This window comes from Lithobates pipiens, unplaced genomic scaffold (assembly GCF_037356315.1).
Source record: "Lithobates pipiens isolate NorthernLeopardFrog02 unplaced genomic scaffold, aLitPip1_a1.2 Scaffold_8, whole genome shotgun sequence".
In the NCBI taxonomy this organism is placed as follows: domain Eukaryota; kingdom Metazoa; phylum Chordata; class Amphibia; order Anura; family Ranidae; genus Lithobates; species Lithobates pipiens.
In genome coordinates this window covers 482,988,449-483,011,873 of record NW_027507903.1, presented here as the reverse complement: position 1 = coordinate 483,011,873, position 23,425 = coordinate 482,988,449, and the positions used below count along the sequence as shown (strand labels likewise).

Sequence of the window (23,425 nt, the reverse complement as noted above, 5' to 3'; positions counted from 1 at the left end):
TTGGAGCACCCATGAACAACATTTTATATCTTCTCACCTAAAAGGAGTGTCACTGATGTCTGTGTAAAAGTAGTCACAGGTCATAAACAGGACACGCTTCTGTAAAGAGAATACACAAGTGGCATTTATTGAAATGATGCATTTCGAAGACTTCTATATTGAGAGGTGATACCATTGCTGCTCTCTGCCACTGGCAAAACTCACATCAGCATTTCTCTGTTATCATGCTGTTTATGTAGACACAGATGCAACAACCATTCCCACACACTGTATTCTACTGTCATTAGTAATTTGGCCACTAGGTGGTAGTGTTGTTAAATGCTTTTATAATGTAATCATTTTTTTAGTAGAAAATTGTGATTAGGATGTCCTTTTCTGTCTCTGAATTCCTGTTATTTTCCAATTAAACAAAAAGGGCCCAACCATCTGTCCAGCACCATCTTGATTGGTAAGATCTGCCGTAGCTTACCAACAGTCTCTTTGTCCAGCCATAAAGAATTTGTCCTGGCTGGTGCTAGGAGATTGTAAAATTTCCTTGTCCACACCAAAGAACAAAAACCAGAAAGTGTTTGGATCCACTTACCCCCTTATCAACGGTGACTTTTACATCCATAGTTAGCGTTCCTGTCTCTCCATTAATCATGGCTGTTCGGAGCTGTGTGAGAGACAAAACCAAAAATAGGCCAAAATCTAAAATTTAGGTCACACCAAAATGCAGCCAGCAACCCAGACCTCGTGAAAAAAATCAGTACATCTGTGCAATGTATGCATATTTTTTCCACTTTCAAATTCCTTTAAAAAAATGTTGCAAGAACAGAATCATACCCGTTGGTCTTCATGAAATCCACTGTGCTCCTAATTTCCTGTATGGACTGCCAACATGTTGCCTCAGCTGCACTAAAATCACAGGCAGTGTTGTCAGTCCAGCATTCTGGACTACAAAATTCTGCCCATTTCCTCTGGAAATGCTTTGATTTTTTTCCAGCAAAACAATGCTACTGCTGCCTTGATTCCCAGGAGCCTGCCTGCACCCTGTATGTTGGGAGTTCTGGGGATATTCTGATGTCAATAGAAACTGAGCTATGATCAGCTGCAAAATTCTTTACAGGTCTGGTGATGACATCACAGAATAATAAAAGTTGTTTCTCGCTACAAGAATGAATTAAAAGACAAAACAATGTTGGGGGGGGGGGGGGTATTTGGGTCATACCTTATACAGAATTCCTTTCATATGTCGTTTATAAACTCAAACTTAAGCCCCATACACACTATCAGATTTTCTGCTGATTTTTGTCTTCAGGTTTACCAAAACCATGTAGTGCAAGGGCCTGCCTGATTGCATACAAATTGACCTCATATTGTTTGACCTCATATTATATGGTTTTGGTAAATCTGAAGACAAAAATCAGCAGAAAATCTGATAGTGTATATGGGGCTTTAAAGTACACTTTGCATAAAGGGAGCGCAAGACCAGCAAAGGATCAATATTTAAAGCTCAACTCCGGCACAAAAAAATGTATTTTGATATATTCTTAAATCTAAAATCCACTTATCCAATTAACTCTTTAAAGTGGAGTTCCAGTCATTTTTGTGTTGATTAATAGTCAGCACCTACAAAAAGCCTAGATGCTGACTTCTAATAAACACAGTCTCACCTGTCCCATGATCCAGCGATGCGGCCGCATGAACCCTCACCTCTCCTCGGCGCCAACATCCCAAGGGTGGGCACTCAGCTGTGACAATTTGCGGCTTCACCTCTGGGTCAACACTGCTCATGCACAAGTTTGGCATGGGCAAACTTCTGGGACTTGTGACGTGTCCTAGAAGATTGCAGGGAGAGAGGGGGAGAGGACTTCCGCTTGAGTCACCTAGGTGGCCCGAGCGGAAGTGAGAGTTGGGTACCTGTCAAAACTAGATACCCCCCCCAAAAAAATGACATGCCAAATGTGGCATGTGTGATGAGGAGTCCTTAAAGCGGAACTTCCACTTTTGGGTGGAACTCCACTTTAAATCCACTTTGAGTGCACCAAATGCAACAGTTACTTTATCAGTGTGCTGCACATAACATTTAAATACTCTAATATTATTTCAATCTTTGTGGTTTTATCACTTACATTCTCATCTCGATCCTCCCACTCTACCTCAGACAGATCCACGCTGTTGTAGTTCGGCTTTGGCCTCAGTTTTTTTCCCTCCTTATACTGGAAGATACATATATTGAAAGTTATGGGTGTTTTAGTCAAATCTATCATTAAAGATTAGGTACAGGCAACATGAGAAAAGGCATCAGTAAGCTACTAAAACTATCCAGCATAAACTGCAACTGTGCTAAAAACAGAATGTGCACTTGGTGCCCCTGTGATGACAATGTAGTAAAAGATAACACTGTCATGAAGACATGGGATGAATTTACTGCCAAAGTTGTGATAATGTCACATAACCTCTGAGGGCCAATGCAGTGAATGCTGTCTGATGTTATTGTGTGATCATTCAAAATCAATGTAATGAATACTGACAGTGGGATGGTGTTACAAGCCTTTTCTCCCCAGCATGCTAGATAAAAAAAATTGATAAACAGATATTTTAATAAATTCTTGAATTCTCAGTTGGTCAAGCACAGTTACTCACCAGTGGGCGTAAATCAGGGTGTGACAGAATGTAGCCATTGTTTGTGTTCAAAAAAGCATAACCATGGACACCAAGCTAAAATAAAAAAAAGAGAAAGAAAACGTCTAAAATCATTACCAATTTTAAAGAGAAGTTTCACTATGTATTTTTAAAGCTTATATTTTTAATAAGCCCCATATGGTGAGATGACAGTTCCACTTTCAAATAAAAGTTGACAAAGTGCAAACTGATCCATCCAGAGATGCCATTATCCATACCACCACCAGGTGGTGCTGCAGACACGATGTAAGCAATGATTGGTCCGTAGAAGTTCAAGATTTCAAGTAGGAGCTCACCTTGTACCTGGGCGCCAACTTCAACAGTTCCCGTAGGGGGACATCTGACCCGACAACCCCTAAAAGGATCCCCTCCGATCTCTGCAAGAATGGAAGATGCCTGGTCATTAATCCAAGTATCATTACATAATAATGGCTCATGACAATTGTAACAATGTTATCAGCACCAGTGATAATAATAATAATTATATCGGTACTAAAAAATAAACCATTCAGCTTGTTAAGTTTACTACATGTTTATTTTAGTTTTTATTCGAACAAATGTTTTTATATGTACAAAAATTAAAGTGGTATTAAACCCAAACCCAAAAATGTAATATATTGCAGCTTACACATTAGAAGTGCTGCTTTAGTTTTATTTTTAGGGGTTTTTTTCCTCTATTTTCACCTGCTGATTTGGCCAGTAACACACCTCTTGTATTGGAGCACAGGGGCACCTTTGGAGAGCAGCAATGTTAATCTAGCAGGGGGGGAGTGTTAGATGCGCTACTACATTTCAATTCACTAACAAATTGAAGCCAAACACCAGTTCATACTTTATACAGTTACAACAGTTTCCTTTTGGGTTAGAGGTTTTACATAAATAAATAAAAGCTGATCATTGTAAGCACCCCTGTCTGGGTTAAGTGGTTTGTCCCATCCCTCTATTCTGCAAGAGAGCTTGCACTTTTGAAAAAAAAAGAAAATAATTACTGGCTACAACAAAAGGTTAAAAAAAAGAGATGAAAACCCTAAAAAAGAAATTGAATGCAGCCATTACATCTAAGAATTAGTAAGCTACAAAACAATAAATGTTTGCCCTTGGGTTTAATACTGCTTTAACCTCCCTGGCGGTACGATTATTTCAGATTTTAGGTGCTAAAAGCGGTACAATTATTTAGCATGAAAATTTGGCATTTTATATTGTAGTCCTGTAATTCTTAGGAATAACTCACTGTCCAAACCAGAGTCTAGCAGACATCCCGGGTATAATAAAGTTTGAAAAATGAAATCATAAATTATAATATAATAAATAATTATACCAAATAATAATATAATAATTATTCAATAATGTAATCAAATCAAAAACACTGAAATTTGCTCAGTTGCAGAATTGTCACTGTCATTACTTTTCAGTATTTGATGACGGATCTCCCCACAAATCGCTATCCCTCAATTCTGCGAGTGATTCCAATTTATTATCGCTGTTTTCTAGCTGGTCTAAAACCGCTTTTGATGTAAAGGGACAGTTTTGGTTGCTATGGACAATCTCCAGTTTCCAGGCAGAAAGACCAGTTTTTTATAATATAAAACTACATGCAGAGCACTGGGCAGACCACTAGGGACAAAGGGGATGTGAAATAATTACATACAGTAATTTAATCTGTAAGATTACATTATACTGTGCGTTTTACTTTTTGAATTTGGCACCGTTCTCCGTCCCCGTGCATCGCAACGCTCGCAGGGAACGGAGCCCGGCGATGTGATAGATCGAGCGGAGTGCGGCTCGCTTGTACAGCGGGGGAATATCACTGGATCCAGGGGATAAGATAAGTAAACTCATCCTGGATCCAGCGATGTGGTCCCGAGTCTGGCTCAGGGTTACAGCTAATGGTACAACATTTTTCACCCCGAGCCAGACTCGGGAATACCGCCAGTGGGGTTAAGGAATAATCTTCACCATTTTGGTGATGATGGAAAGGCTCAATGCGGGTTATTTACGAAAGGCAAATCCACTTTGCACTGCAAGTGCACTTGGAAGTGCAGTCGCTCTAAATCTAAGGGATAGATCTGAAACAAGGGGAAGCTCTGCTGATTTTATCATCCAATCATGTGCAAGCTAAAATGCTGTTTTTTATTTTCCTTGCATGTCCCCCTTGGATCTAAAGTGACTGAACTTACAAGTGCACTTTCAGTGCAAAGTGGAATTTCCTTTAGTAAATAACCCCCAATGTGTTTTTTGCAATCAGTCTTTGCTAAAATGCGGCCAATTGTACACCACACACACCTAGGCATAATCAGGAATGTGTATCTTTATGTATATGACCGATAGGTTTTCTTCTGGTATAAAAATTCTCAGCAAATTAAAAAATTAAAATGACTAATACCACTTAAAAGCAGAACAAAGGTCTAAAATGAAAAAGTTATAAATAAACTTCCCTGCATGTTTGCAGACTCCTTTAGAATGTACAGTAAGCAGTGCACACGCAGCTCATGTCCACTGGGATGAATGGACCGCTGTACATGGAGGCAGATAAAATGGTCCACGTATATGGACAGTGAGGCTCTTCATCGAAACAACCAGATTTTATTTATTTTCCCAATGCAGGTTAGAGGGTGACTGGCTTCTACATTTTTACTGTAAACTCCATACATCCACCCTAAAACACCCAAGGTCACATGACCACACAGCAACTTACAGTCTCATTCTTCTTGCTGAAAACCGGCATGGCTACTGTGGTCATGAGCAGCAGACTCTGGGCCTGAGATGCAAAGAGCTGAAAGGAAACAGTGAAATGAAGGCAGATAATTCGTTTTTTGTCAGGAGAAGGATAATAACATCTGATTGACTTCGTCTACAGCAGTCACAATGTTTGTTTTGTTCACTTGCAATGTGGCCTCGCTTGAAAATTTGACTACTCCAGGAAGAGTCAGTTCCCTAACATAGGCGCGTTCCCCCTTGCATGTCACAGTTCTCACCTCATCTAGGATTGTCTAATTATTCTCTGCGCTGGCCCAGCTCCTCCATCCCTACCCTCACTTCCCTACATAACTTTTTGTGTTGGGGAAGGAGTGAAGTGGAATACTATAGAGTGCCACTCTGAGTCTATTGGGGGTGCTAACATCACATCAAAGATGGTGGCACTCAGCAGCAGTCTGTGGCCTTTTTAATATCTACACAAGGTGTGTTTTTACAGGTAATAGCATAAATTATGTTAAATGCACATATAATCTTATGGGAAGATTGTCGCTGTAATAAACAGTCTGGTGACAGGGTCTCTTTAAACATATTCCCCAGTAGTCACAAAAAGATATAAGTCCACTTTAAGTTCATTAATTACCTTTGCATACCCATTTATTTCCTAGTAGCGGTGACATCATCACTATGCTGTACATAGACTGTGCAGAAATTAGGGCTGTTGGAGGGACGCAAAAGGTCCACCCCCTATAAGCTGCCTGCAGAAAACTACAGGAGGGGCGGAGACAAGACCAGTCACCCTGCACAAAGTGAGAGAGCAGCAGTGGCTGGTCTTTATTACATGGAGCTCCTGCACAGAGGCAAAGAACAGGAATGGTTTCATACTGAATTACTGCACAGATCTGGAAAAAAATACACAAAGGACACCAAGATTCCAGTAAGAATACACATGGCTCTATTATTCAGAAAACATACACTCATTGGCCACTATATTAGGTACACCTGTTCAATTGCTTGGTAACACAAGTTGCTAATTGGCCAATTACATGGCAGCAACTCAATGCATTTAGGCATCGAGAAGTGGTGACAACTACTTGCTGAAGTTTAACCAAGCATCAGAATGGGGAACAAAGAGGATTTAAGTGACTTTGAACATGGCATGGTTGTTTGTGCGAGATTGGCTGATCTGAGTATTTCAAATACTGCTGATCTACTGGGATTTTCACGCACAATCATCTCTAGGATTTACAGAGAATGGTACAAAAAAGAGAAAATATCTAGTCAGTTTTGTGGACAAAAATGCCTTGTTGATGTCAGACGAGAATGGGCAGACAAGATAATAGAAAAGCAACAGTAACTCATAAAACCACTCATTATAACCATCTCTGATCGAACAACACATGGAACCTTAAAGCAGATGGGCTACAGCAGCTGAAGACCACACCAGGTGCCCCTCCTATCAGGGGATATTTTCTTGACACCGTTTGGACCCCTTAGTACCAACTGAGCATTGTTTAAATGCCACAGCCTACCTGAGTATTGTTGCTGATCATGTCTATCCCTTTATGATTACAGTGCACCCATCTTCTGATGGCTCCTTCCAGCAGGATAATACACCATGTCACAAATCTCAAATCATCTCACCACTGGTTTCTTGAACATGACAATGAGATTACTGTACTCCAATGGTCTCCACGGTCACCAGATCTCTGTCCAATAGAGCACCTTTGGGATGTGATGGAACAGGAGACTCTCATCATGGATGTGCAGCCGACAAATCTGCAGGAACTGTGTGACGTTATCATGTCAATATGGACCAAAATCTCTGAGGAATGTTTCCAACACCTTATTGAATCTATGCCACAAAGAATGAAGGCAGTTCTGAAGGCAAAAGAGGGTCCAACCCGGTACTAGCAAGGTGTACCTAATACAATGGCCGGAGAGTATATGTTTCACCATTAATAAAATATGGGGATATTTAAACAACACAATCCCTGGAATTCATAAAGACAAGACTAAAAGTGGGGTTCTTTTGTTTTCTGAGATGACTGACATTTTTGAGTTTCCATTCAGGACCAAATTTATAACTTTCCATATTTGTATTCTCTTTTTAGAGAGGATTGGTATGTGAAAAGGCAGCAGCCGGCGCGTTGCTGGGAGCTCAGTAAATGTTGTTGACATGAACCCACAATAAAACCATTAACCAACCTGTTGCCGGGCAGAGCCACAAATGACTTTTTTGAGCTCCTGGCAACCATGAAAAGTAGCAATGTGACCTTTTTTGTACCGTACCTGGCCACACCGACCCATCGTGTTCCACTCATCAATCAGGAATAAACTGTCTTTATTGCAGATGGAAAAAAGTCACTGACATCTGCCACAAAGCAGGGGGAAGGGAAAATACTGGGCATTTCTAGGGCATTGTTCCAGGGAAACAATGCCAATGTTTGGCAAAAACAAATCATCCTATAAATTAGAGATATCCAGAAAGAAGTGAGAGGGAATGCGCAAAAGAAAGAAAGTGAGAGCATGAGAGAGAATGTCAAAGAGAGCATAAAAGAGAACACGAAATAGGAAGAGCATTGGAGAAAAGGTAGGTGAAGAGAAGGAAAGAAAGGGGAGAAAAAAGGAGGAGGTAAGGGTAGAAAGAGATGAGCAGGGAAAAGGTGATAAGAAAAAGAGCTGGGTAGAAGAGAAGAGGAGACAGAAGAAGAAAGCAAGGAGGTGAGGAGAGGAGGAGAAGAGCAGCGTAAAGGAGAGGAGTAGGAGGAGATGAGGAGTGGAAGAAAAGGGGACAGTATTAGGTGAACAAGAGGGGAGAAGAGAAAGAGGACAGAAAGGAAATTATAGGAAGAGATGAGTAGAGGTGAGGTGAGGTGAGGTGAGACAAGGAAGAGGAGAGAAGAGCAGGAGGAGAGGATGGAAAAAGAAAAAGGAAAGCAAAAAAAGAGGAAAGAAAGAACAAAGAGCAGAGGAAGAAGAGATTCAAGCTAGAAATCCGACATGCTGGTTGTACCCAAGTTGATCTATGAATCAACTTGGGTACAATCAGCCTACCCATATATGAATCGAATCTCGGCTGGTCCTTGCTGAACTGGCCGAGACTCGAACCATCTTTGGCCTGCTTTAATGGAAAAAAGGAGGTAAGGGGAACCACAGCAGCAGGAAGTGGAGATGAGACCAAAAGGAGAGGAAGAGTAGAAAAAAGAAGGGAGAAGATGAATGGAATATGAGAGCAAGTGGAGGAGAAAGGTAATGGGGAAGAGGGAACGAGAGGTATGGGAAAGAAGTTGAAAAGAGGAAAAAAGAGTTGAAAAGAAGGGGGGATAAGGAGTAGAGAGCACGCAAGGGAAAGAAGGAAAGAAAAACAAAATGGATGGAACAGAGAGGAGAAGAAAAATGAAGAAAAGAAAGCTTCCATTTAGATTTTTTGATTTTCTCTGAAATATCCTTTACATGTTAAACTGTTTCTGTACCAGTAAGAGCTCATAAAAAGATACAAACTTTGACACAAACTTTGAGCAGGCATCATGCAGCAAACATATTGATAAATGATTAATGGCGCATTCCTACCACATCACGACATCCGCAAGCAAACAAAATTTGCTGTGTCACTGAGCGCACCACAAACACTTTTACAAACACCAAACTACCACCACTGAGACACAACAGGGCCACAAAACTGAGAACACCGGTTACCTCTTCAGATTGTGGTAGCTGTTTGGACAGACGGATGGAGGAAGGGGTGAGGATGGATGTGAACCGGGGTGAGAAAATTGGATGAAACATGAATTGAGACATATGAATATGAAAATGGTAAGGTACAGACACATATATGTTAGGAGTTTGTGTTATACAGAACCACCCCGGAGGGTAAACTACAGCCCTATAGCAAACCTGTTATGTCACTGCTACTGGAATGACAGAATGAATTTTGGTTCAGCTCAATAAAATAACTACTATATCTCTCAACAAGGTCACCACATTGTACGCAACAGATGACCAGCCTTCTCAATATTTATAAAATTGAGAGTTTTTTACTATGCCAAAACTTAAGCAAAAATCTGGATATTTTGGCCAAAGTTTATTATTTCAGCAAAGTACATTAGCGTTAATAGGAAAGAAGAAAAAGTTTTTATTTATTTTTATTTATTTTTAGGGATGCAGTGGCGTTACATGGCCCTCAAAAATTGGCGAAGCTCCCAACATTTATTGTTATATTTTAAAGCTAAAAACAAAAAAAATGAACTATTACGGTCTTCCTAAAAAAAAAAAAAGTATTTGTAATGGCAGCTAGCACTGAGACGACTTTGGTTTCTAACATAGACCAGCTCTGAAATATTTTTTTTTTTCCTCAACCTAATTTCACCTTAATGGTCCACATAGGGAAATTTGAGGTTAATTTCACTGCAGAATGAATTTCAGCAATTTCGCTACTCTCAACCCTTCTGTTTTCATATAAAACCCCAAAAAGTTAAATTGCATTCTCATTAACGAGTGACTGCTTTCATTATATACAAGTCAACAGAAAGGGGTTCACTTAAAGTAGTAAACCCTTACGTAAACCCAGTGAAGGGACTGGCCTGAGGTGATACATAGAGATGAAACAAATCCTTCTACATAAATTGTACCTGTTTATCTATAGCCATCTGTGCCCTACATTCAAAGTGCAGAATTTACACAGAATCTATTAGCTATAAAAAGTAGGGTGCAGGGAGCTGAAGCTAGATCAGTGAGGAGAGAGCTGATTGGAGGGAGGGGACACACCCCTTCACACAGGAACAGAGCTGAGGCTATCAATCACAGACTATGCCATCCCCTGTCACCATTTTTTTCTTGGTGTCAGGAAAACTTGTCAGAAGTGACTCATGCTGATAGCAGAGGAATGAGGCAGTAGACAGAAATGGCACTTAGTACTCAAGGTTGAGACAAGTACACACTATAGAGGGATATGCTTTGTTTATATTTTATGTCTGAGTTTTAAAACCATGTTATGTTTCTCCCCGGCAAATACTCTTCAGTCACCAGGAAAAGTTAAGCATACAAAAGAAGAGCTAAACTTTCTTAACTTACATAGCTTAGAGTGCAGGAATGAGGAGACAATATGGCTGATAGAATGATCAGAGATACAAAATGGCCGACAAGGACATGTAAAGCTGGTTTCATCTGGTCAAAAAGTGTTATATCCAGGTGGGAAAAATGAAGTGACATGTAAAGCCCCGTTCACAGGGGCGCTGAGGTCTGTATACCATAAATGCACCATTTTTTCCCAGAGTCTTTCTAACCTCAAGATGCTGCTTCCAGGCTACCCCATGAAATCTATTTGGACACAGAAGATGCACAGACACAGACACACACATTAATGTAACAGGCATGCAGGTAGGAGGGAGTAGCCCTGAACTGTGTCACATTATGGGGGTCTGTGTTCTTGCAGCTGCTGCATCCTAATAGACTTTAATGGGTTGCCTTCACACAGCACCTGAAGATTCGACACTGGGAAAAAACAGCCTGTTCCTGGTATATTGGCCCAGTGCTCATGTGAACAAAGCCTAACAAACATATGCAGGAATACAACTTAGGAGTGATATGGAAACAAGAAAAAGTGCACTTGCTCAAAGCCTCCCACATAAAGAGATACTTAAAGTGGTTGTAAACCCTTACAAACTACTTTGACCTACAGATAAGCCTAGATTAAGGCTTACCTGTAGGTCCAAGAAATATCTCCCAAACCTATACGGTTTAGGGGATATTTGCCCGAAGACGGGCACCGCTATCTATGGCGCATGCACTGTAGACAGCGCCGCGCAGGCGCACTGAGCGGGGCATCGTCGATAACGAAGATGCCGCGCGTCTCGGCTCCCGTGCGCATGCGCGGGAGTGACGTCATCGCTGCTCTGGCGAATCACAGCGCCGGAGCAGCGAGACCCACGGAGACCCACCAAGAAGATGGATGCTCGGAACTACAGGGGACAGCGGTGACTTCGCTGCCTCCTGTGTCAGGTAAGTGACACATAATGGACTACTATGTGATACATAGTAGTCCATTATGCTTTGCCTTTGCAGGGAATGAAAGAGGAAGTAAACTCATCAGGGTTTACTTCCTCTTTAATGTATTTATCTTCACACTAAAAGGACTTCGAGATTATGAAAAGTAATTTCTATTAAAAATCTGTATAGTGGAAGTCTAACTTCAACCAAATCTTTTTTGAAAAACATTTGTATAGAGTGGGAAAGAGTTACAATTTTTGTCTGTGACCCCACTGAGAGAATATCCCTTCACTTTATGTCCCTGTGACATTAGGACATGGTAGGAAGCAGTTTACTGAGAGTTTGGACTTTAAAATTTATTAAAACATATAGATGGGCTATCTGTGCTTGGTGGGTTTTGACCTAGTTCCTTGGTTCACTTGTTGGTCATACGGAGTAACCCCAGCTCTATTTCTCAAATCTGGATGATCACTCACCGCACTGTCCATGTAGGCCTCGGTCCATATAATATCATGGTCGTGATTTATCACCATAGGTCGACTCAGCACATGCAGATACTCCATCACGTTTTCCTGGACATCCGCAAGGGTAGAGATTTGGGTGTAATAACCTGTAAGGTGGATGAGGACTAAAATTACAGCATAGAAACAGCAATACATTATAAACAGACACATTATGGTGAGGAGGGCTTCTAGGCAGCACAACGCCTCTTCTAGACCAGTACAAAGCACAGTAGAGCAAATAAAAGTATCTGTCTGATGTTTCATTTAACATATAAAAATAAATACTAATGGGGTATCAAAGCCACAATGTCAGATAAAAGTTTTGAAAGATTTAATCAGACCCAGCAAACATAAAACTTTTGCCTTTATTCGATTCAAGGGAAAATGGCCGAGTGTCTGTAATTTTCACCCTTGCATTTATCCTGTGCATCCACCTACCCTGATAGGTGTGGTTGACCGTATTCTCACCTTTTTTTGCTGGCCCTGACTCTGAACTTACAGAAGTGTGTGGGCCTATTGCCCGATGAGGTCACCCTCACAAACGAGCTCGCTAATGACAAATGAACAAAGGCACGGAGCCGCAGTCATGCGAAAATCGAGGCAGCACCCCAACTCAGAAGCGAGCCATCACCTTGCACAGTTTAACTTGAGCACTCATATTGTATAACCACACACCTTCACCTTCAATGCAAATGCAGCATTTCTGAAGGGACACCATGGAGGCTGTGTCTCGCTCCACCAGCACAGCCATGGATTACCACCTCACTCCCAGTGAGGATCCCGACATTAACACAGCACAGAGTCTTAATACTTTGCTTGGATCCACTTCTCTCTCTCTCTTCCTGCACCTCCAGGCTAGGTCTATAGGTTCCCCCGTGCCAAAATGTTGGACCTGTGTCTGGTGTACTGATCGCTAGGGAGGGGATGCGGCTCACCAACCCCCTTCACTACCAGGGGTACCATCTTCCATGCCAAGGCACTAACTTCCTGCTCACTGGCTGCTGCCGTATAATATTCATCACCACTTCACTGGTTAACCATGGTAAGTGCACTGGGCTGCATTATCTGCCAACTTCACAGAATGATTAATCCCTTCATGGGGCCCCTCTCGCATCTCCTCTTCATCCCCTGTAGAAGAAGATATGCAAGGCCCTAGTTCTTTTGATACATTACATGCATCCCCTTGGTAAGAACTTCAGACCAGGCACCTTTGAGTTAACTTTGAACTGAGAAGCAATAAGTTGATACAGCAAATAGTCTCTTTACAGTTAATTCCTTCTAACTCTAGCTCTATTTCCTATTCAGGCTGCCCCATCCCATACCTGAGATAAATGTCCACTTAGCTCAAAAGTCCTTGATCCTCTTCAGCACCACGGCTTGGGACTGTTTCAAGTGGTAGAAACCCCTAAGTAGAGTTCACATCATGCAGCACCCCTTACTACCGATTCCAATGAGGAGGCAAAAGAATAAGCCCAGAAAGGTTATCTCCTTGTCAGGGCTGGGCTCAGCCCTTCCTTCTCAAAGATGGCCGCTCAGCTGCTGGCTAATTGCCAGCTCCTATCTCTCCACAGTGACTCACCTGTTGATGATATCCTGCTTGTCAGTCCTGCCTACTTACGCCGTCCAGTCCAGATGATCTCTGCCTTTGCCTTGGTCACATCTCTAGAGACGGTCTCCTGTGTTTCTGTTAAGGACTTGCTTGGCTGACATTCCTTCTGGCTCCAGATCCTGCTTGCTGTTCTATTACGCTTCTCTCTGGCTCACTGGCATTTTGGCTTGTCTGACTAAACTTTCCGGTTCCTGAACTATATTTTGACTACGTTTACTCTACATTTTTTTTTAATTATAATTAAACAAGTGCCAACTCCCAGGTATTCATGGATCTGCCCCTTTTGGTAGCTCATAAACACAATATATACAAGGGGATACAAGAAGAGTGTCAGAAACCATGTCTCAGTCTGATTCCTGGTTTCTGACACTCCTCTTATATCCCCTTGTATACATTGTATTTATGGGGTACTAAAAGGGGAAGATCCATGAATAGATGATGTTACGCCAAAAAAATAGATACCTAACATGTCACGGTTTGAAATTGCGCACACTCGTGGAATGAAGACAAACTACGGTACCTAAAAAATCTCCATAGGCGATACTTTAGAAAAATTAAACGGTTACCAGGTTAGAGTTACACAGGAGGTCTTTTGCTAGAATTATTGCTCTCACTCTATCACAGCTATAACTCACATGTGTGATTTGAACACCATTTACATATGCGGACGTGACTTACACATGTGTTTTCTTTGCTGCACAAGCTCGTGGGAATGGGGCGCTTTAAACGTTATTTCTTTTTCCATTTTTTTTTCCATTGTCACTTAAAAAAAAAAAAAAATCTTACCACTTTTATTGCTGTCACAAGGAATGTAAACATCCCTTGTGACAGTAATAGGTGGTGACAGGTACTCTTTATGGAGGTTTCGGGGGGTCTAAATGACCCCAAATCCCTCCTTTGCACTTCAAAGTATTCAGATTGCCAAAAACTGTAATTTTGAATACTGTAAAAAAATGTAATCAGCGCCATTGGGAGTCGAGTAAACATGAAGTGCCATTGTGACATCGTTTCCGTGTGTTTACATAGGAGACTGGAATGAAGCCGTTTACGGCTTTGTTTCAGTCTCACTCTAGCCGTCGGAAGTGCCAGATCGTGGATCAGGTCTTCCTGGACAGGAGGCCCGGGAAGAGTGGTGGAACGTGGCAGAAGGGGTGGACATCACCTCCTGCTCCTTTAGGATAACAGCCAAGCTACTTTATGAAAAACAATTATTTCATTATTTATGAAGAACAATTACTTATTTGCAAACTTTTACAGCAGAAATGAAGAAAAAAATGTTTTTTCCCAAACGTTTTCAGTCTTTTGTTTAATACAAAATATTAAAAACCCAGTTGTGATTAAATACCACCAAAAGAAAGCTCTAGTTGTGGGAACAAAATGATAAAAACTAAGGTGCATGACCACACAATTGTCATTCTAATTGCAACGACGCTAAAAGCTGAATATCGGCCTGGGCAGGAAGGGAGTAAAAGTGCCTTGTATTGACGTGGTTAAGTACAGCTTCAACTTTACCAAGACACCAATAAGAGATCACAGACTGGTTCATTTGGACCTGTTCCTTAAATCTTATAGTATAGTACTCTATAGTATCTGTAGTATAACCCCTTCTTCAAAACTCCAACAAATTTAAAGTAAAATAAAACCCTACCATTACAAGACACAGCACCTATACTGCTTTGGGATTGCACAGCAGCTAGTCACATAAGCAAATGCTGAACTCATGATCACAGGATCCCTACTGAGAAACAAGATAAAATAATCAGGTAGAGCTACTGATGTTACATCCCAGCAGAAATTATGTCACTGAAGCCTCAGCATTTGGTCAAGTGACCAGCTTCCTTGGTATCCTGAAGAAGCAGTTTCTACAGCTTAGAAATTTGATAAAGTCTGTTTTCTGACTTTAGGTTAACGGGGTAAATAAGAAAAGGGGGAGAGGTCGTTTTTGACTTTATGTTCACCTTGATGAGCGCGCACAAAGTGCTAAAGTCTCATACCTTTGTTGCTACACGCAATCCATTTCACATTCTGTGCAAAGGTTACCTCTCTCCCAATGAGGTACGTGAACATCCTGACCTGAAACAAATAACAGTTATTATAAATAGTGGCAATAAATATGATTCAATAATAGCGGTAGGGGCTTTAAAAGCGTTTACAGAACAATGTATTCTTAATTTTGGGTACTGTAATGGGCTCTGCCAACATCCCAGGTCATGCAAGTTTCACACTTCTAAACAATGAATTTAAAGGGGAACATTCTTTCAATGCACTTGTTCTTATCGAGCAATGTATTATGCCAATATCTTGCACTGTAGCAGTTGTTGGGAAGTTCAGTAAATGGATAGGACCAGAGATATTTAAAGCGGAAACACATCACATGTTCCAAGTGGCTACAGGACAAGAGCAGTGCGTATCATGCATGCATAGTGGGGAAATGGGTGTGAAACAGCAGAAAATCACAGCTGGCTTCCCACAGTAAAGATCGTGGCATCACAGTATATTGTCAATGATATGCTTTCTACTTATGTGCCAGTTCTAGGCTGTTTACAACAGGTTCATTTTTATGGTTTATTTTTTAAATTTTTCTTATGCTTGTACAGCAGTTTTATGAAGCTGTGTTTCAATATGTATGTAAGTACTGTACTAAGTTCCTTTACTTTTGTATTGTAAACTGTTAAATAAAACAAGATTGAACAAATATGGTGGCACTATGGATCTGAAGACTGGCAAAGAACCTGCCTAACTGAAGACAACTCTGGATTCCTGGGCTGGCCATAGATGGTTAGAATTTCGAATGAAAAGACTTCTTAGGAAAAGTCTTAAAAACATTCATACGAAAATTCTCAGAAGAGTTAAAAGATTTGGTTTTCTTTTAACATTTGATTTTGGAATTAATGGACTTTAGCAAATGAAAACCACATGCACTCTTAGAAATTAGTTTGTCCGAAAAAAAAAATTTCAACCGGTTCCTTAGCATTTTCTCTTCCCTGCTACTAAAAACAAACATCAACTTGACTACACTAATGATTAGAAAACAACCTATGGTCAGCTTAAAGAGCTTGTAAACCTCCAGAAAAAAAAACCCCCTGCAAGACAAAGGCATAATGATCTAGTATGTATCGCATACTAGCTCATTATGAAATACTTACCTTATAACGAAGCCCTGCAGCGGTGCCCGCACTATGACATGGCCGACAGCTTTCCCGGAGTTACTTCTGGGTTTGGGGGCTTCGACGCTGTGATTGGCCGGAGCCGCAAAGATGTCACTCCCATTCGTGTGCGAGGGACCTGCTGGTCATGGCACGGACCCTGAAGAAACTGCACGGGCGGTCGTTTTCTTAGAGCGCATGCACTGATGACATGATCGGCGCAGTATACAGTAAATATCTCCTAAACGGTGCAAGTTTAGGAGATATTTACAGTACCTATAGGTAAGCTTTATTAAAGCCTTACCTAAGGGTACAAAAACACCAGGGGAGTTTACTTCCTCTTTAAAGTGTTTGTTACTCCAACACTTTAAATTCCTATTATGTGGCTGCTGTACCATGTATTTGTATGAGAGACTATCCCATTCGCTTTGAATTCCTCCCTTTATGTGAAATCCCTGGTGTTCATGTCAGTCCCCTTGCTTTCCTATTAAAAACTGACCACAGTAAGCAGGAGTGGCACACCGTGGTCAGTTCCCTAGCTGCGCTGGGAACTCAGTGTACTCTCCTCCAATGATCAGACTTATCCTGACATGCCTTCGCTGCACAGCCATTCACTGGCAAGATCAGTGTGATGCTGCTTCTTCTCCTCCAGCTCTTATACAGCTGAGAACAGAGGGAATGTGATCAATCATTTATAAAAAAGATATACTTTTTTTTATATCTATACAAAAATGTTTTGCCTTTCATTTCTATTTTAAATTGAATGGGTTGTTATACAACGTGATCGTTTACAATCACTTTAAGTGTCTGTTTAATAGAGGTCAGCAGCTACAGTATTTATAGCCACTGACTTAATATATTTTTTTAACTGACTGAAGTTCCCCTTTCTCATGCAATCTTTTTACTGAGAAAAAAAAGGTTGGATAATTATATCAGGCAGGAGGACTGGTTATCCTATGTAGAGACATACAGAACTGTATACAAAAATATTACACATCATGGAAATAATCAGCATGGTACAGATCTTTCAACTGGTCAGCAATCAGTGTTCAAAGAACAATAACAGCTAAATGTATGAGCATGGAAAAGGTTAACATATCATTGCCAGTCCAAATGCTTAGTGACTAAAGTTCCTCTTTAATATTGGTACTCACTCTCTTTTCAGGCCAGTTGTATTTCTCAAAGACAGGCTCATACTCTTCCACAGCTCCATCTGTTATAAGCATGATTGCCTGATTACACAGGCCTCCCTGACCAGCTTCTCGGAACTGAAAATGCACAAATGCCATAAAGTCAAAGCAAGTATAAAAGAGACTAAAATCTGTTGATGACAATATACAGCAGACTTTGAAAATGAAGATTTCCAACATGAGAGGCTAATTTTACACCCCTGCCAATGTTGTAAATGGACTGTTGCCCTTTTACTAAGGCTGCTTTCACACTGGGGCGGTATTCAGGTGTTACAGCGCTAAAAATAGCGCCTGTGTAACGCCTGAAAAAAACCGGCCCCTTTAACTCCAGTGTGAAAGCCGGAGGGCTTTCACACTGGAGCGATGCGCTGGCAGGACGGTGAAAAAAGTCCTGCTAGCCGCATCTTTGCAGCGGTGAAGGAGCGGTGTATTCACCGCTCCTATACCGCTCCTACCCATTGAAATCAATGGGACACCGCGGCAATACCGCCGGCAAAGCGTCGCTGCAGCGGCGCTTTGCGGGCGGGTTTAACCCCTTTTCGGCCGCTAGCGGGGGTTAAAACCACCCCGCTAGCGCCCGCACACCGCCGCTAAAATGACGGTAAAGCGCCGCTAAAAATAGCGCCGCTTTACCGCCGACGCTGCTCCCGCCCCAGTGTGAAAGCAGCCTTAAGGGCTAGGATGGAAGATGCAGTCATTCAACGGCCAAATAAGCATGTACAGTGGGTATAGAAAATAATCACCCCCCTTCAAAATCATCACATTGTGTTGCTTTGCAGCCTCAAATAAAGACAGACACAGTTTTTGTTTTATCCAGCCGTATGGTCAGATGAGTCTAAATGGAATTATTTGGCAGTATGTCTGGCGGAAATCCAGTACAGCTCACCATCCAAATACCACCATTCCTACAGTAAAGCATGGAGGTGGTAATATCCGGTTATGGGGGTTTCTCTGTAGCAGGAACTGGAGCATTTGTCAGGATAGAAGGAAAAATGAATGGGGCAAAATACCATCAATTTCTTGAGGAAAATCTGCTGCCCTCTGCCAGAAAGTATATTTACCTTCCACCATGACAATAACTCAGCACACAGCAAAAATGGCCACACAGTGGTTAAATGAGAAAAATGTACATGTCCTTGCATGGCTTAGTCAGAGTCCAAACTTAAAGTGGTTGTAAACCTCAGTCATTAAATCTGAGCAAAGCACATATCTGTAGTGTTTACTTATCTCTCTCCAAAGCTTTAAGTATTGTTTACCTATTGTGCTTTGTTCCTCTGTTATCAGCATCTCAGAGTCACTTCTGAGAAGTTTTCCTAACATGAGATAAAATTTGTGTCGGGGAGGGAGCTCAGCACGCAGCTTGTCTATTCAGAACACAGTTCTTCTGCTATGTGGAGGGGGTGTGTTCCTTTTCTCCAATCAGCTCTCACACAATGTAACTGCAGCCTCTCCGCCCCCTCCTTTGTGTTACTAACAGATAAAGAATTTTAACACTTTTGAAGGGCTGTAGAGAAGAGAGGGCTGCAGATAAACAAGTAAAACTTATGTAAGAGGATTTGTTTCTTCTCTGTGTATCATTTGAGGCTGTTCACTTCCCTGAGTATATGTAAAGGCTTTACAACCACTTTTACGCTCTTGCTGCCAAGTCTGTACGTCATACAAACCTGACAGCGGGGGTTTCCACACTGTATATGAAACTGACAGGCAGACTGCTGCCTGTCAGTTGAAAGCATACAGGAGGCTGGGCTACCTCCATGTTTTCAAGGCTCCGCTTGCCCATCTGCGGGCCCTGGAACAACATGGTGGGTGCCAGCGAGTGGAGCAGAAGGGGGAGAGCAGATGCACAGAAAAAGTTGCACCCAAGCACAGAAAAATCTCCCCCCCCCCCCACCAAAAAAAAATTTGAGGAACCCCCAAATATATGCATTTACGAACGTAAACACATGTGTTGGGGCGTTTACATGTGAAAACGTAGATTGATACACAGGTTACAAATAGTTATAGCACAAGACCTCCTCAGTAACATGAAACTGATTGATTGAAACTACCATTATTTTATTCACTAGAGTATCTGCTTTCAGAAAATATGTAGTGTTTCGGGGTTTTGTGTAATCTTTAGGCCTAAAATGTTTTTTTAAGCATTTGTGCAAAAAAAAAAAAAAAAACATTGAAAATATGTGGAATGACTTGGTCACCATTAAATTTAACTGTACTTGAGCAGTTCTGCAAAAAGTGGGCAAATATTGCAAAGTCTAGATGTGCAAAGTTAGTAGAGACATAGCCCAACAGAATAAAGGCTGTATTTAAAGCAAAAGGTAACAAAATACTGATATAAGGGTTTGATCCTTTTTACAACTCAGTGATCCAATTTTTAATTTATTTATTTTTTTCTGACATGTTGGTGTTATATCTTTCACTTGGATGCTATAAGTTGCACTGTGAATACAGCTGGATAAAACAAAAAAAATGTCTGTCTTCATTTTAGGCTACAAAGCAACAATATGTGATTATTTTAAAGGGGGTGATTCTTTTCTATACCCACTGCATCTCAAACAAGCACTGCCCCCGCTCAAACTGCACATTTTTTTCTTAATATTTAATGTTGGTAATACGGTGCCTTGAAAAAGTATTCATACCCCTTGAAACATTCCACATTTTGTCAAAAAACTTAACTATATTTATTTGGATTTTATGTGATAGACCAACACAAAGTGGCACATAATTGTGAAATGAAAGGAAAATTATAAATGGTTTTCAAAATCTTTTTACAAATAAATATGTGAATTATGTGCCACTTTGTGTTGGTCTATCACATAAAATCTCAATAATATACATTTACGTTTTTAGTTGTAACATGACAACTTGTGGAAAATTTCAAGGGGGTATGAATATTTTTCAAGGCACTGTATATTCAGGGAACGTGTCTTATGGAATTACAGCCAATAGAGTTTACAGTTTTTTGGTGGGTCTTTTGTATTTTAAATATGCACTTCTGTTTGTCAAAAATCAGTATTTTTCTTTATGAAACGTGGTATTATTTATAAAGATGTTATACACCACAAAGGTTAAATCTGTGTCTGTAGTGCATGTGCAAACCTTAATACCACAAATAACAGGTTATTAGATGAGTATATGAGTTTGAGAATTCTAGAGCAGCCCTTTTCAACCCTGGGGTGCCTTGAGGTTTCTTCATGGTGCCTTGGAAAAATGCATAAAAAGGTATCAAAAATTGTATACAAGCCAGCAAGTGGATAAAGCCTGCCTTTTAGTTACACAAAGCCACGGGTCTTCATTGTGCACTTATACAACCTTCTAGACACTGGAATTCTACATCAATGAGTCATTAGTGATAGTGAATAAGGAGGATATCTGTTGCTTCCACAGCATCCTCTTTCTCAGCACTGGGGAAGCATTAGCTGACTGATGGAGAGAAATTGAGGGAGAAGAGAAACATTGGAATACTAGTCAGTGTCAACGTGCAAAAGTGTATGGAAGGCCGCGTACACACGGGCGGACTGTATGGCCTACTTAGTCCGTCATACAATCCGACGGACAGTTCGTCATACTTTCGAATGAACGGACTTGACCACACACGGATGCACAAACAGTCCGTCGAAAGCTTGCGCGATGACGTGTACAGCACGTACGACGGGACTAGAAATAGGAAGTCCAATACACAGCAATGCACCCTTCCGCCGTGTAAATCCTTTCTGAGCATGCACCATTCTTAGTCCGTCGAACTAGCCCACACACGAGCGGATTGTCCGCTGAAACCAAAGTATGACAGACAGAATTTCGAAAAATCCGAAATACTTAGTACGCCAGACTGCACGCTGAAAAAGTCAGCTGAAGCCCACACACGAGCGGACTGTCCGCTGAAATGTGTTTCGACGGACTAAGTAGGCCATACAGTCCGCCCGTGTGTACGCGGCCGAAGAATAAATCACCTCTAACGTTGGATGTCCTACATGTGGAAGTTGCTGTATTATGTAATGTAAAGCTATTAGAACAGTTTTTTTACATTTTAGAATGCGGTGCTTCGAGACTGTCCATAATTTTAAAGGGTGTCTTGACTGAAAAAAGGTTGAAAAACTATGTTCGAGAGAAATGCTTAAATAATGCATTACAATGTAACTATACCCATTAGATTTTAGTCAACTAAAATGCACTGGAGATTTTAATCGACCGAAATACGAGTACAACTATAATACTTCAGATGACTAAATTATGACTAAAACAAAAATTACATTTTAGTCAAAAGACTATGACTAAAGCTTAATCAAAATTTGATGTCAAAATTAACATGGTTGTCTACACAGGCAAAGATGCATTTCCGTCCTACCGCCACCCCCTTCTGCACTGGTTACCACCTTAACATTGCGCCCGTAATGTGATGGCCCGCAGTGTGACAGACATCACAAAGCACTGAAAATTTGAGCTGTGCTGAACTGCCACTTATGCATTCCCTGCTTCCCCTCACCTCACTGGCTATCTAGCTGACAGGTAACGCAAACGTAAACGTCCATGCTGCACCTGGTAACATAGAGGGCGCAGTGTTAGGAAACGGTAGACAGGTATTTTAACCCCTTCATGATGGAGGGTAAAACGATTCCCAATGTCTAAATACAATTTTGCAACATGGACAGGTGTTAGTAAAACCGTATATATAATTGCAACTACGTATTGTATCCAGATGAATTATACCTTGTTTTTTTCACAACAAATTGGGCTTTTTCATGGTAAATGGTAATGGAATGGTATCTCCTGATTTTTTTTTTATCAAAGGAAAAGTGGCCCACAATAGTAAAAAATATATATTTTTTAATTTAGCTGTATATTTATTGCTATTACTTTAATGCCCTGTACACATGGTCGGACATTCCGACGACAAAATCCGACGGATTTTGGCCCAAACTTGTCTTGCTTACACACGGTCGCACAAAGTTGTCGGAAAATCCGATCATTCAGAATGCGGTGACGTACAACACATACGAGACTATAAAGAGGGCAGTAGCCAATAGCTTTTGTCTCGTAATTTATTCTGAGCATGTGTGGCACTTTGTCTGTTGGAATTGTCTACACACATTCGGAATTTAAACGATCGGATTTTGTTGTCGGAAAATTTTAGATCCGGCTCTCAAACTTTGTGTGTCAGAAATTCAGACAGAAAAAGTCAGATGGAGCCCACACACGATCGCATTTTTCGACAAGATCTGATCACACATTTTCCGTGGGAAAGTCCGACCGTGTGTACAGGACATAAAACTTACCATCACAGAACAACCCTAAATAAATTCTTATCCTGATGATCACCGCTATACCACATATGTACATGTTTTTTTGTTGTTTGTAAAGATTTAAACAGTTTTTGTTTTGTTTTGTAAAAACCTACCAAAAATATACTGACCTTATGCTGCATGCTTCCAGCACAAACACTGGTGTGTATTGGCAGCGGGAAGGGGTTACGCCTACTCAGCTTAGTTGCATTAATTTATTTTATTTTTTTAAATACCATATTTATCAGCATATAACTCACCATATTTATCAGCGTATAACTCAGTGCCCATAAATGCAGCCTTATTAGTGCCAATCTGCAGCCTCACTATTGCCCATTAATGTAGCCTCATC

General features: G+C 40.9%; 1 protein-coding gene across 5 annotated transcripts in view; it reads right to left on the bottom strand.

Annotated features, from left to right (window-relative positions):
- CACNA2D4 (calcium voltage-gated channel auxiliary subunit alpha2delta 4) overlaps positions 1 to 23,425 on the bottom strand; it is a 398,531-nt gene that overhangs the window by 282,222 nt on the left and 92,884 nt on the right. For 3 of the 5 annotated variants that reach the window (XM_077468886.1, XM_077468888.1, XM_077468889.1), the window contains exons 11-20: positions 17,762 to 17,875; positions 15,456 to 15,534; positions 11,826 to 11,959; positions 9,061 to 9,078; positions 5,363 to 5,440; positions 2,964 to 3,044; positions 2,629 to 2,703; positions 2,115 to 2,201; positions 584 to 655; positions 38 to 99 (exon numbers count right to left, since the gene is read on the bottom strand). In XM_077468886.1, coding sequence (XP_077325012.1) covers positions 38 to 99; positions 584 to 655; positions 2,115 to 2,201; positions 2,629 to 2,703; positions 2,964 to 3,044; positions 5,363 to 5,440; positions 9,061 to 9,078; positions 11,826 to 11,959; positions 15,456 to 15,534; positions 17,762 to 17,875 — 800 coding nt within the window. The remainder of the gene's footprint in view (positions 1 to 37; positions 100 to 583; positions 656 to 2,114; positions 2,202 to 2,628; positions 2,704 to 2,963; positions 3,045 to 5,362; positions 5,441 to 9,060; positions 9,079 to 11,825; positions 11,960 to 15,455; positions 15,535 to 17,761; positions 17,876 to 23,425) is intronic. The other 2 variants (XM_077468887.1, XM_077468890.1) reach the window with 1 other exon arrangement.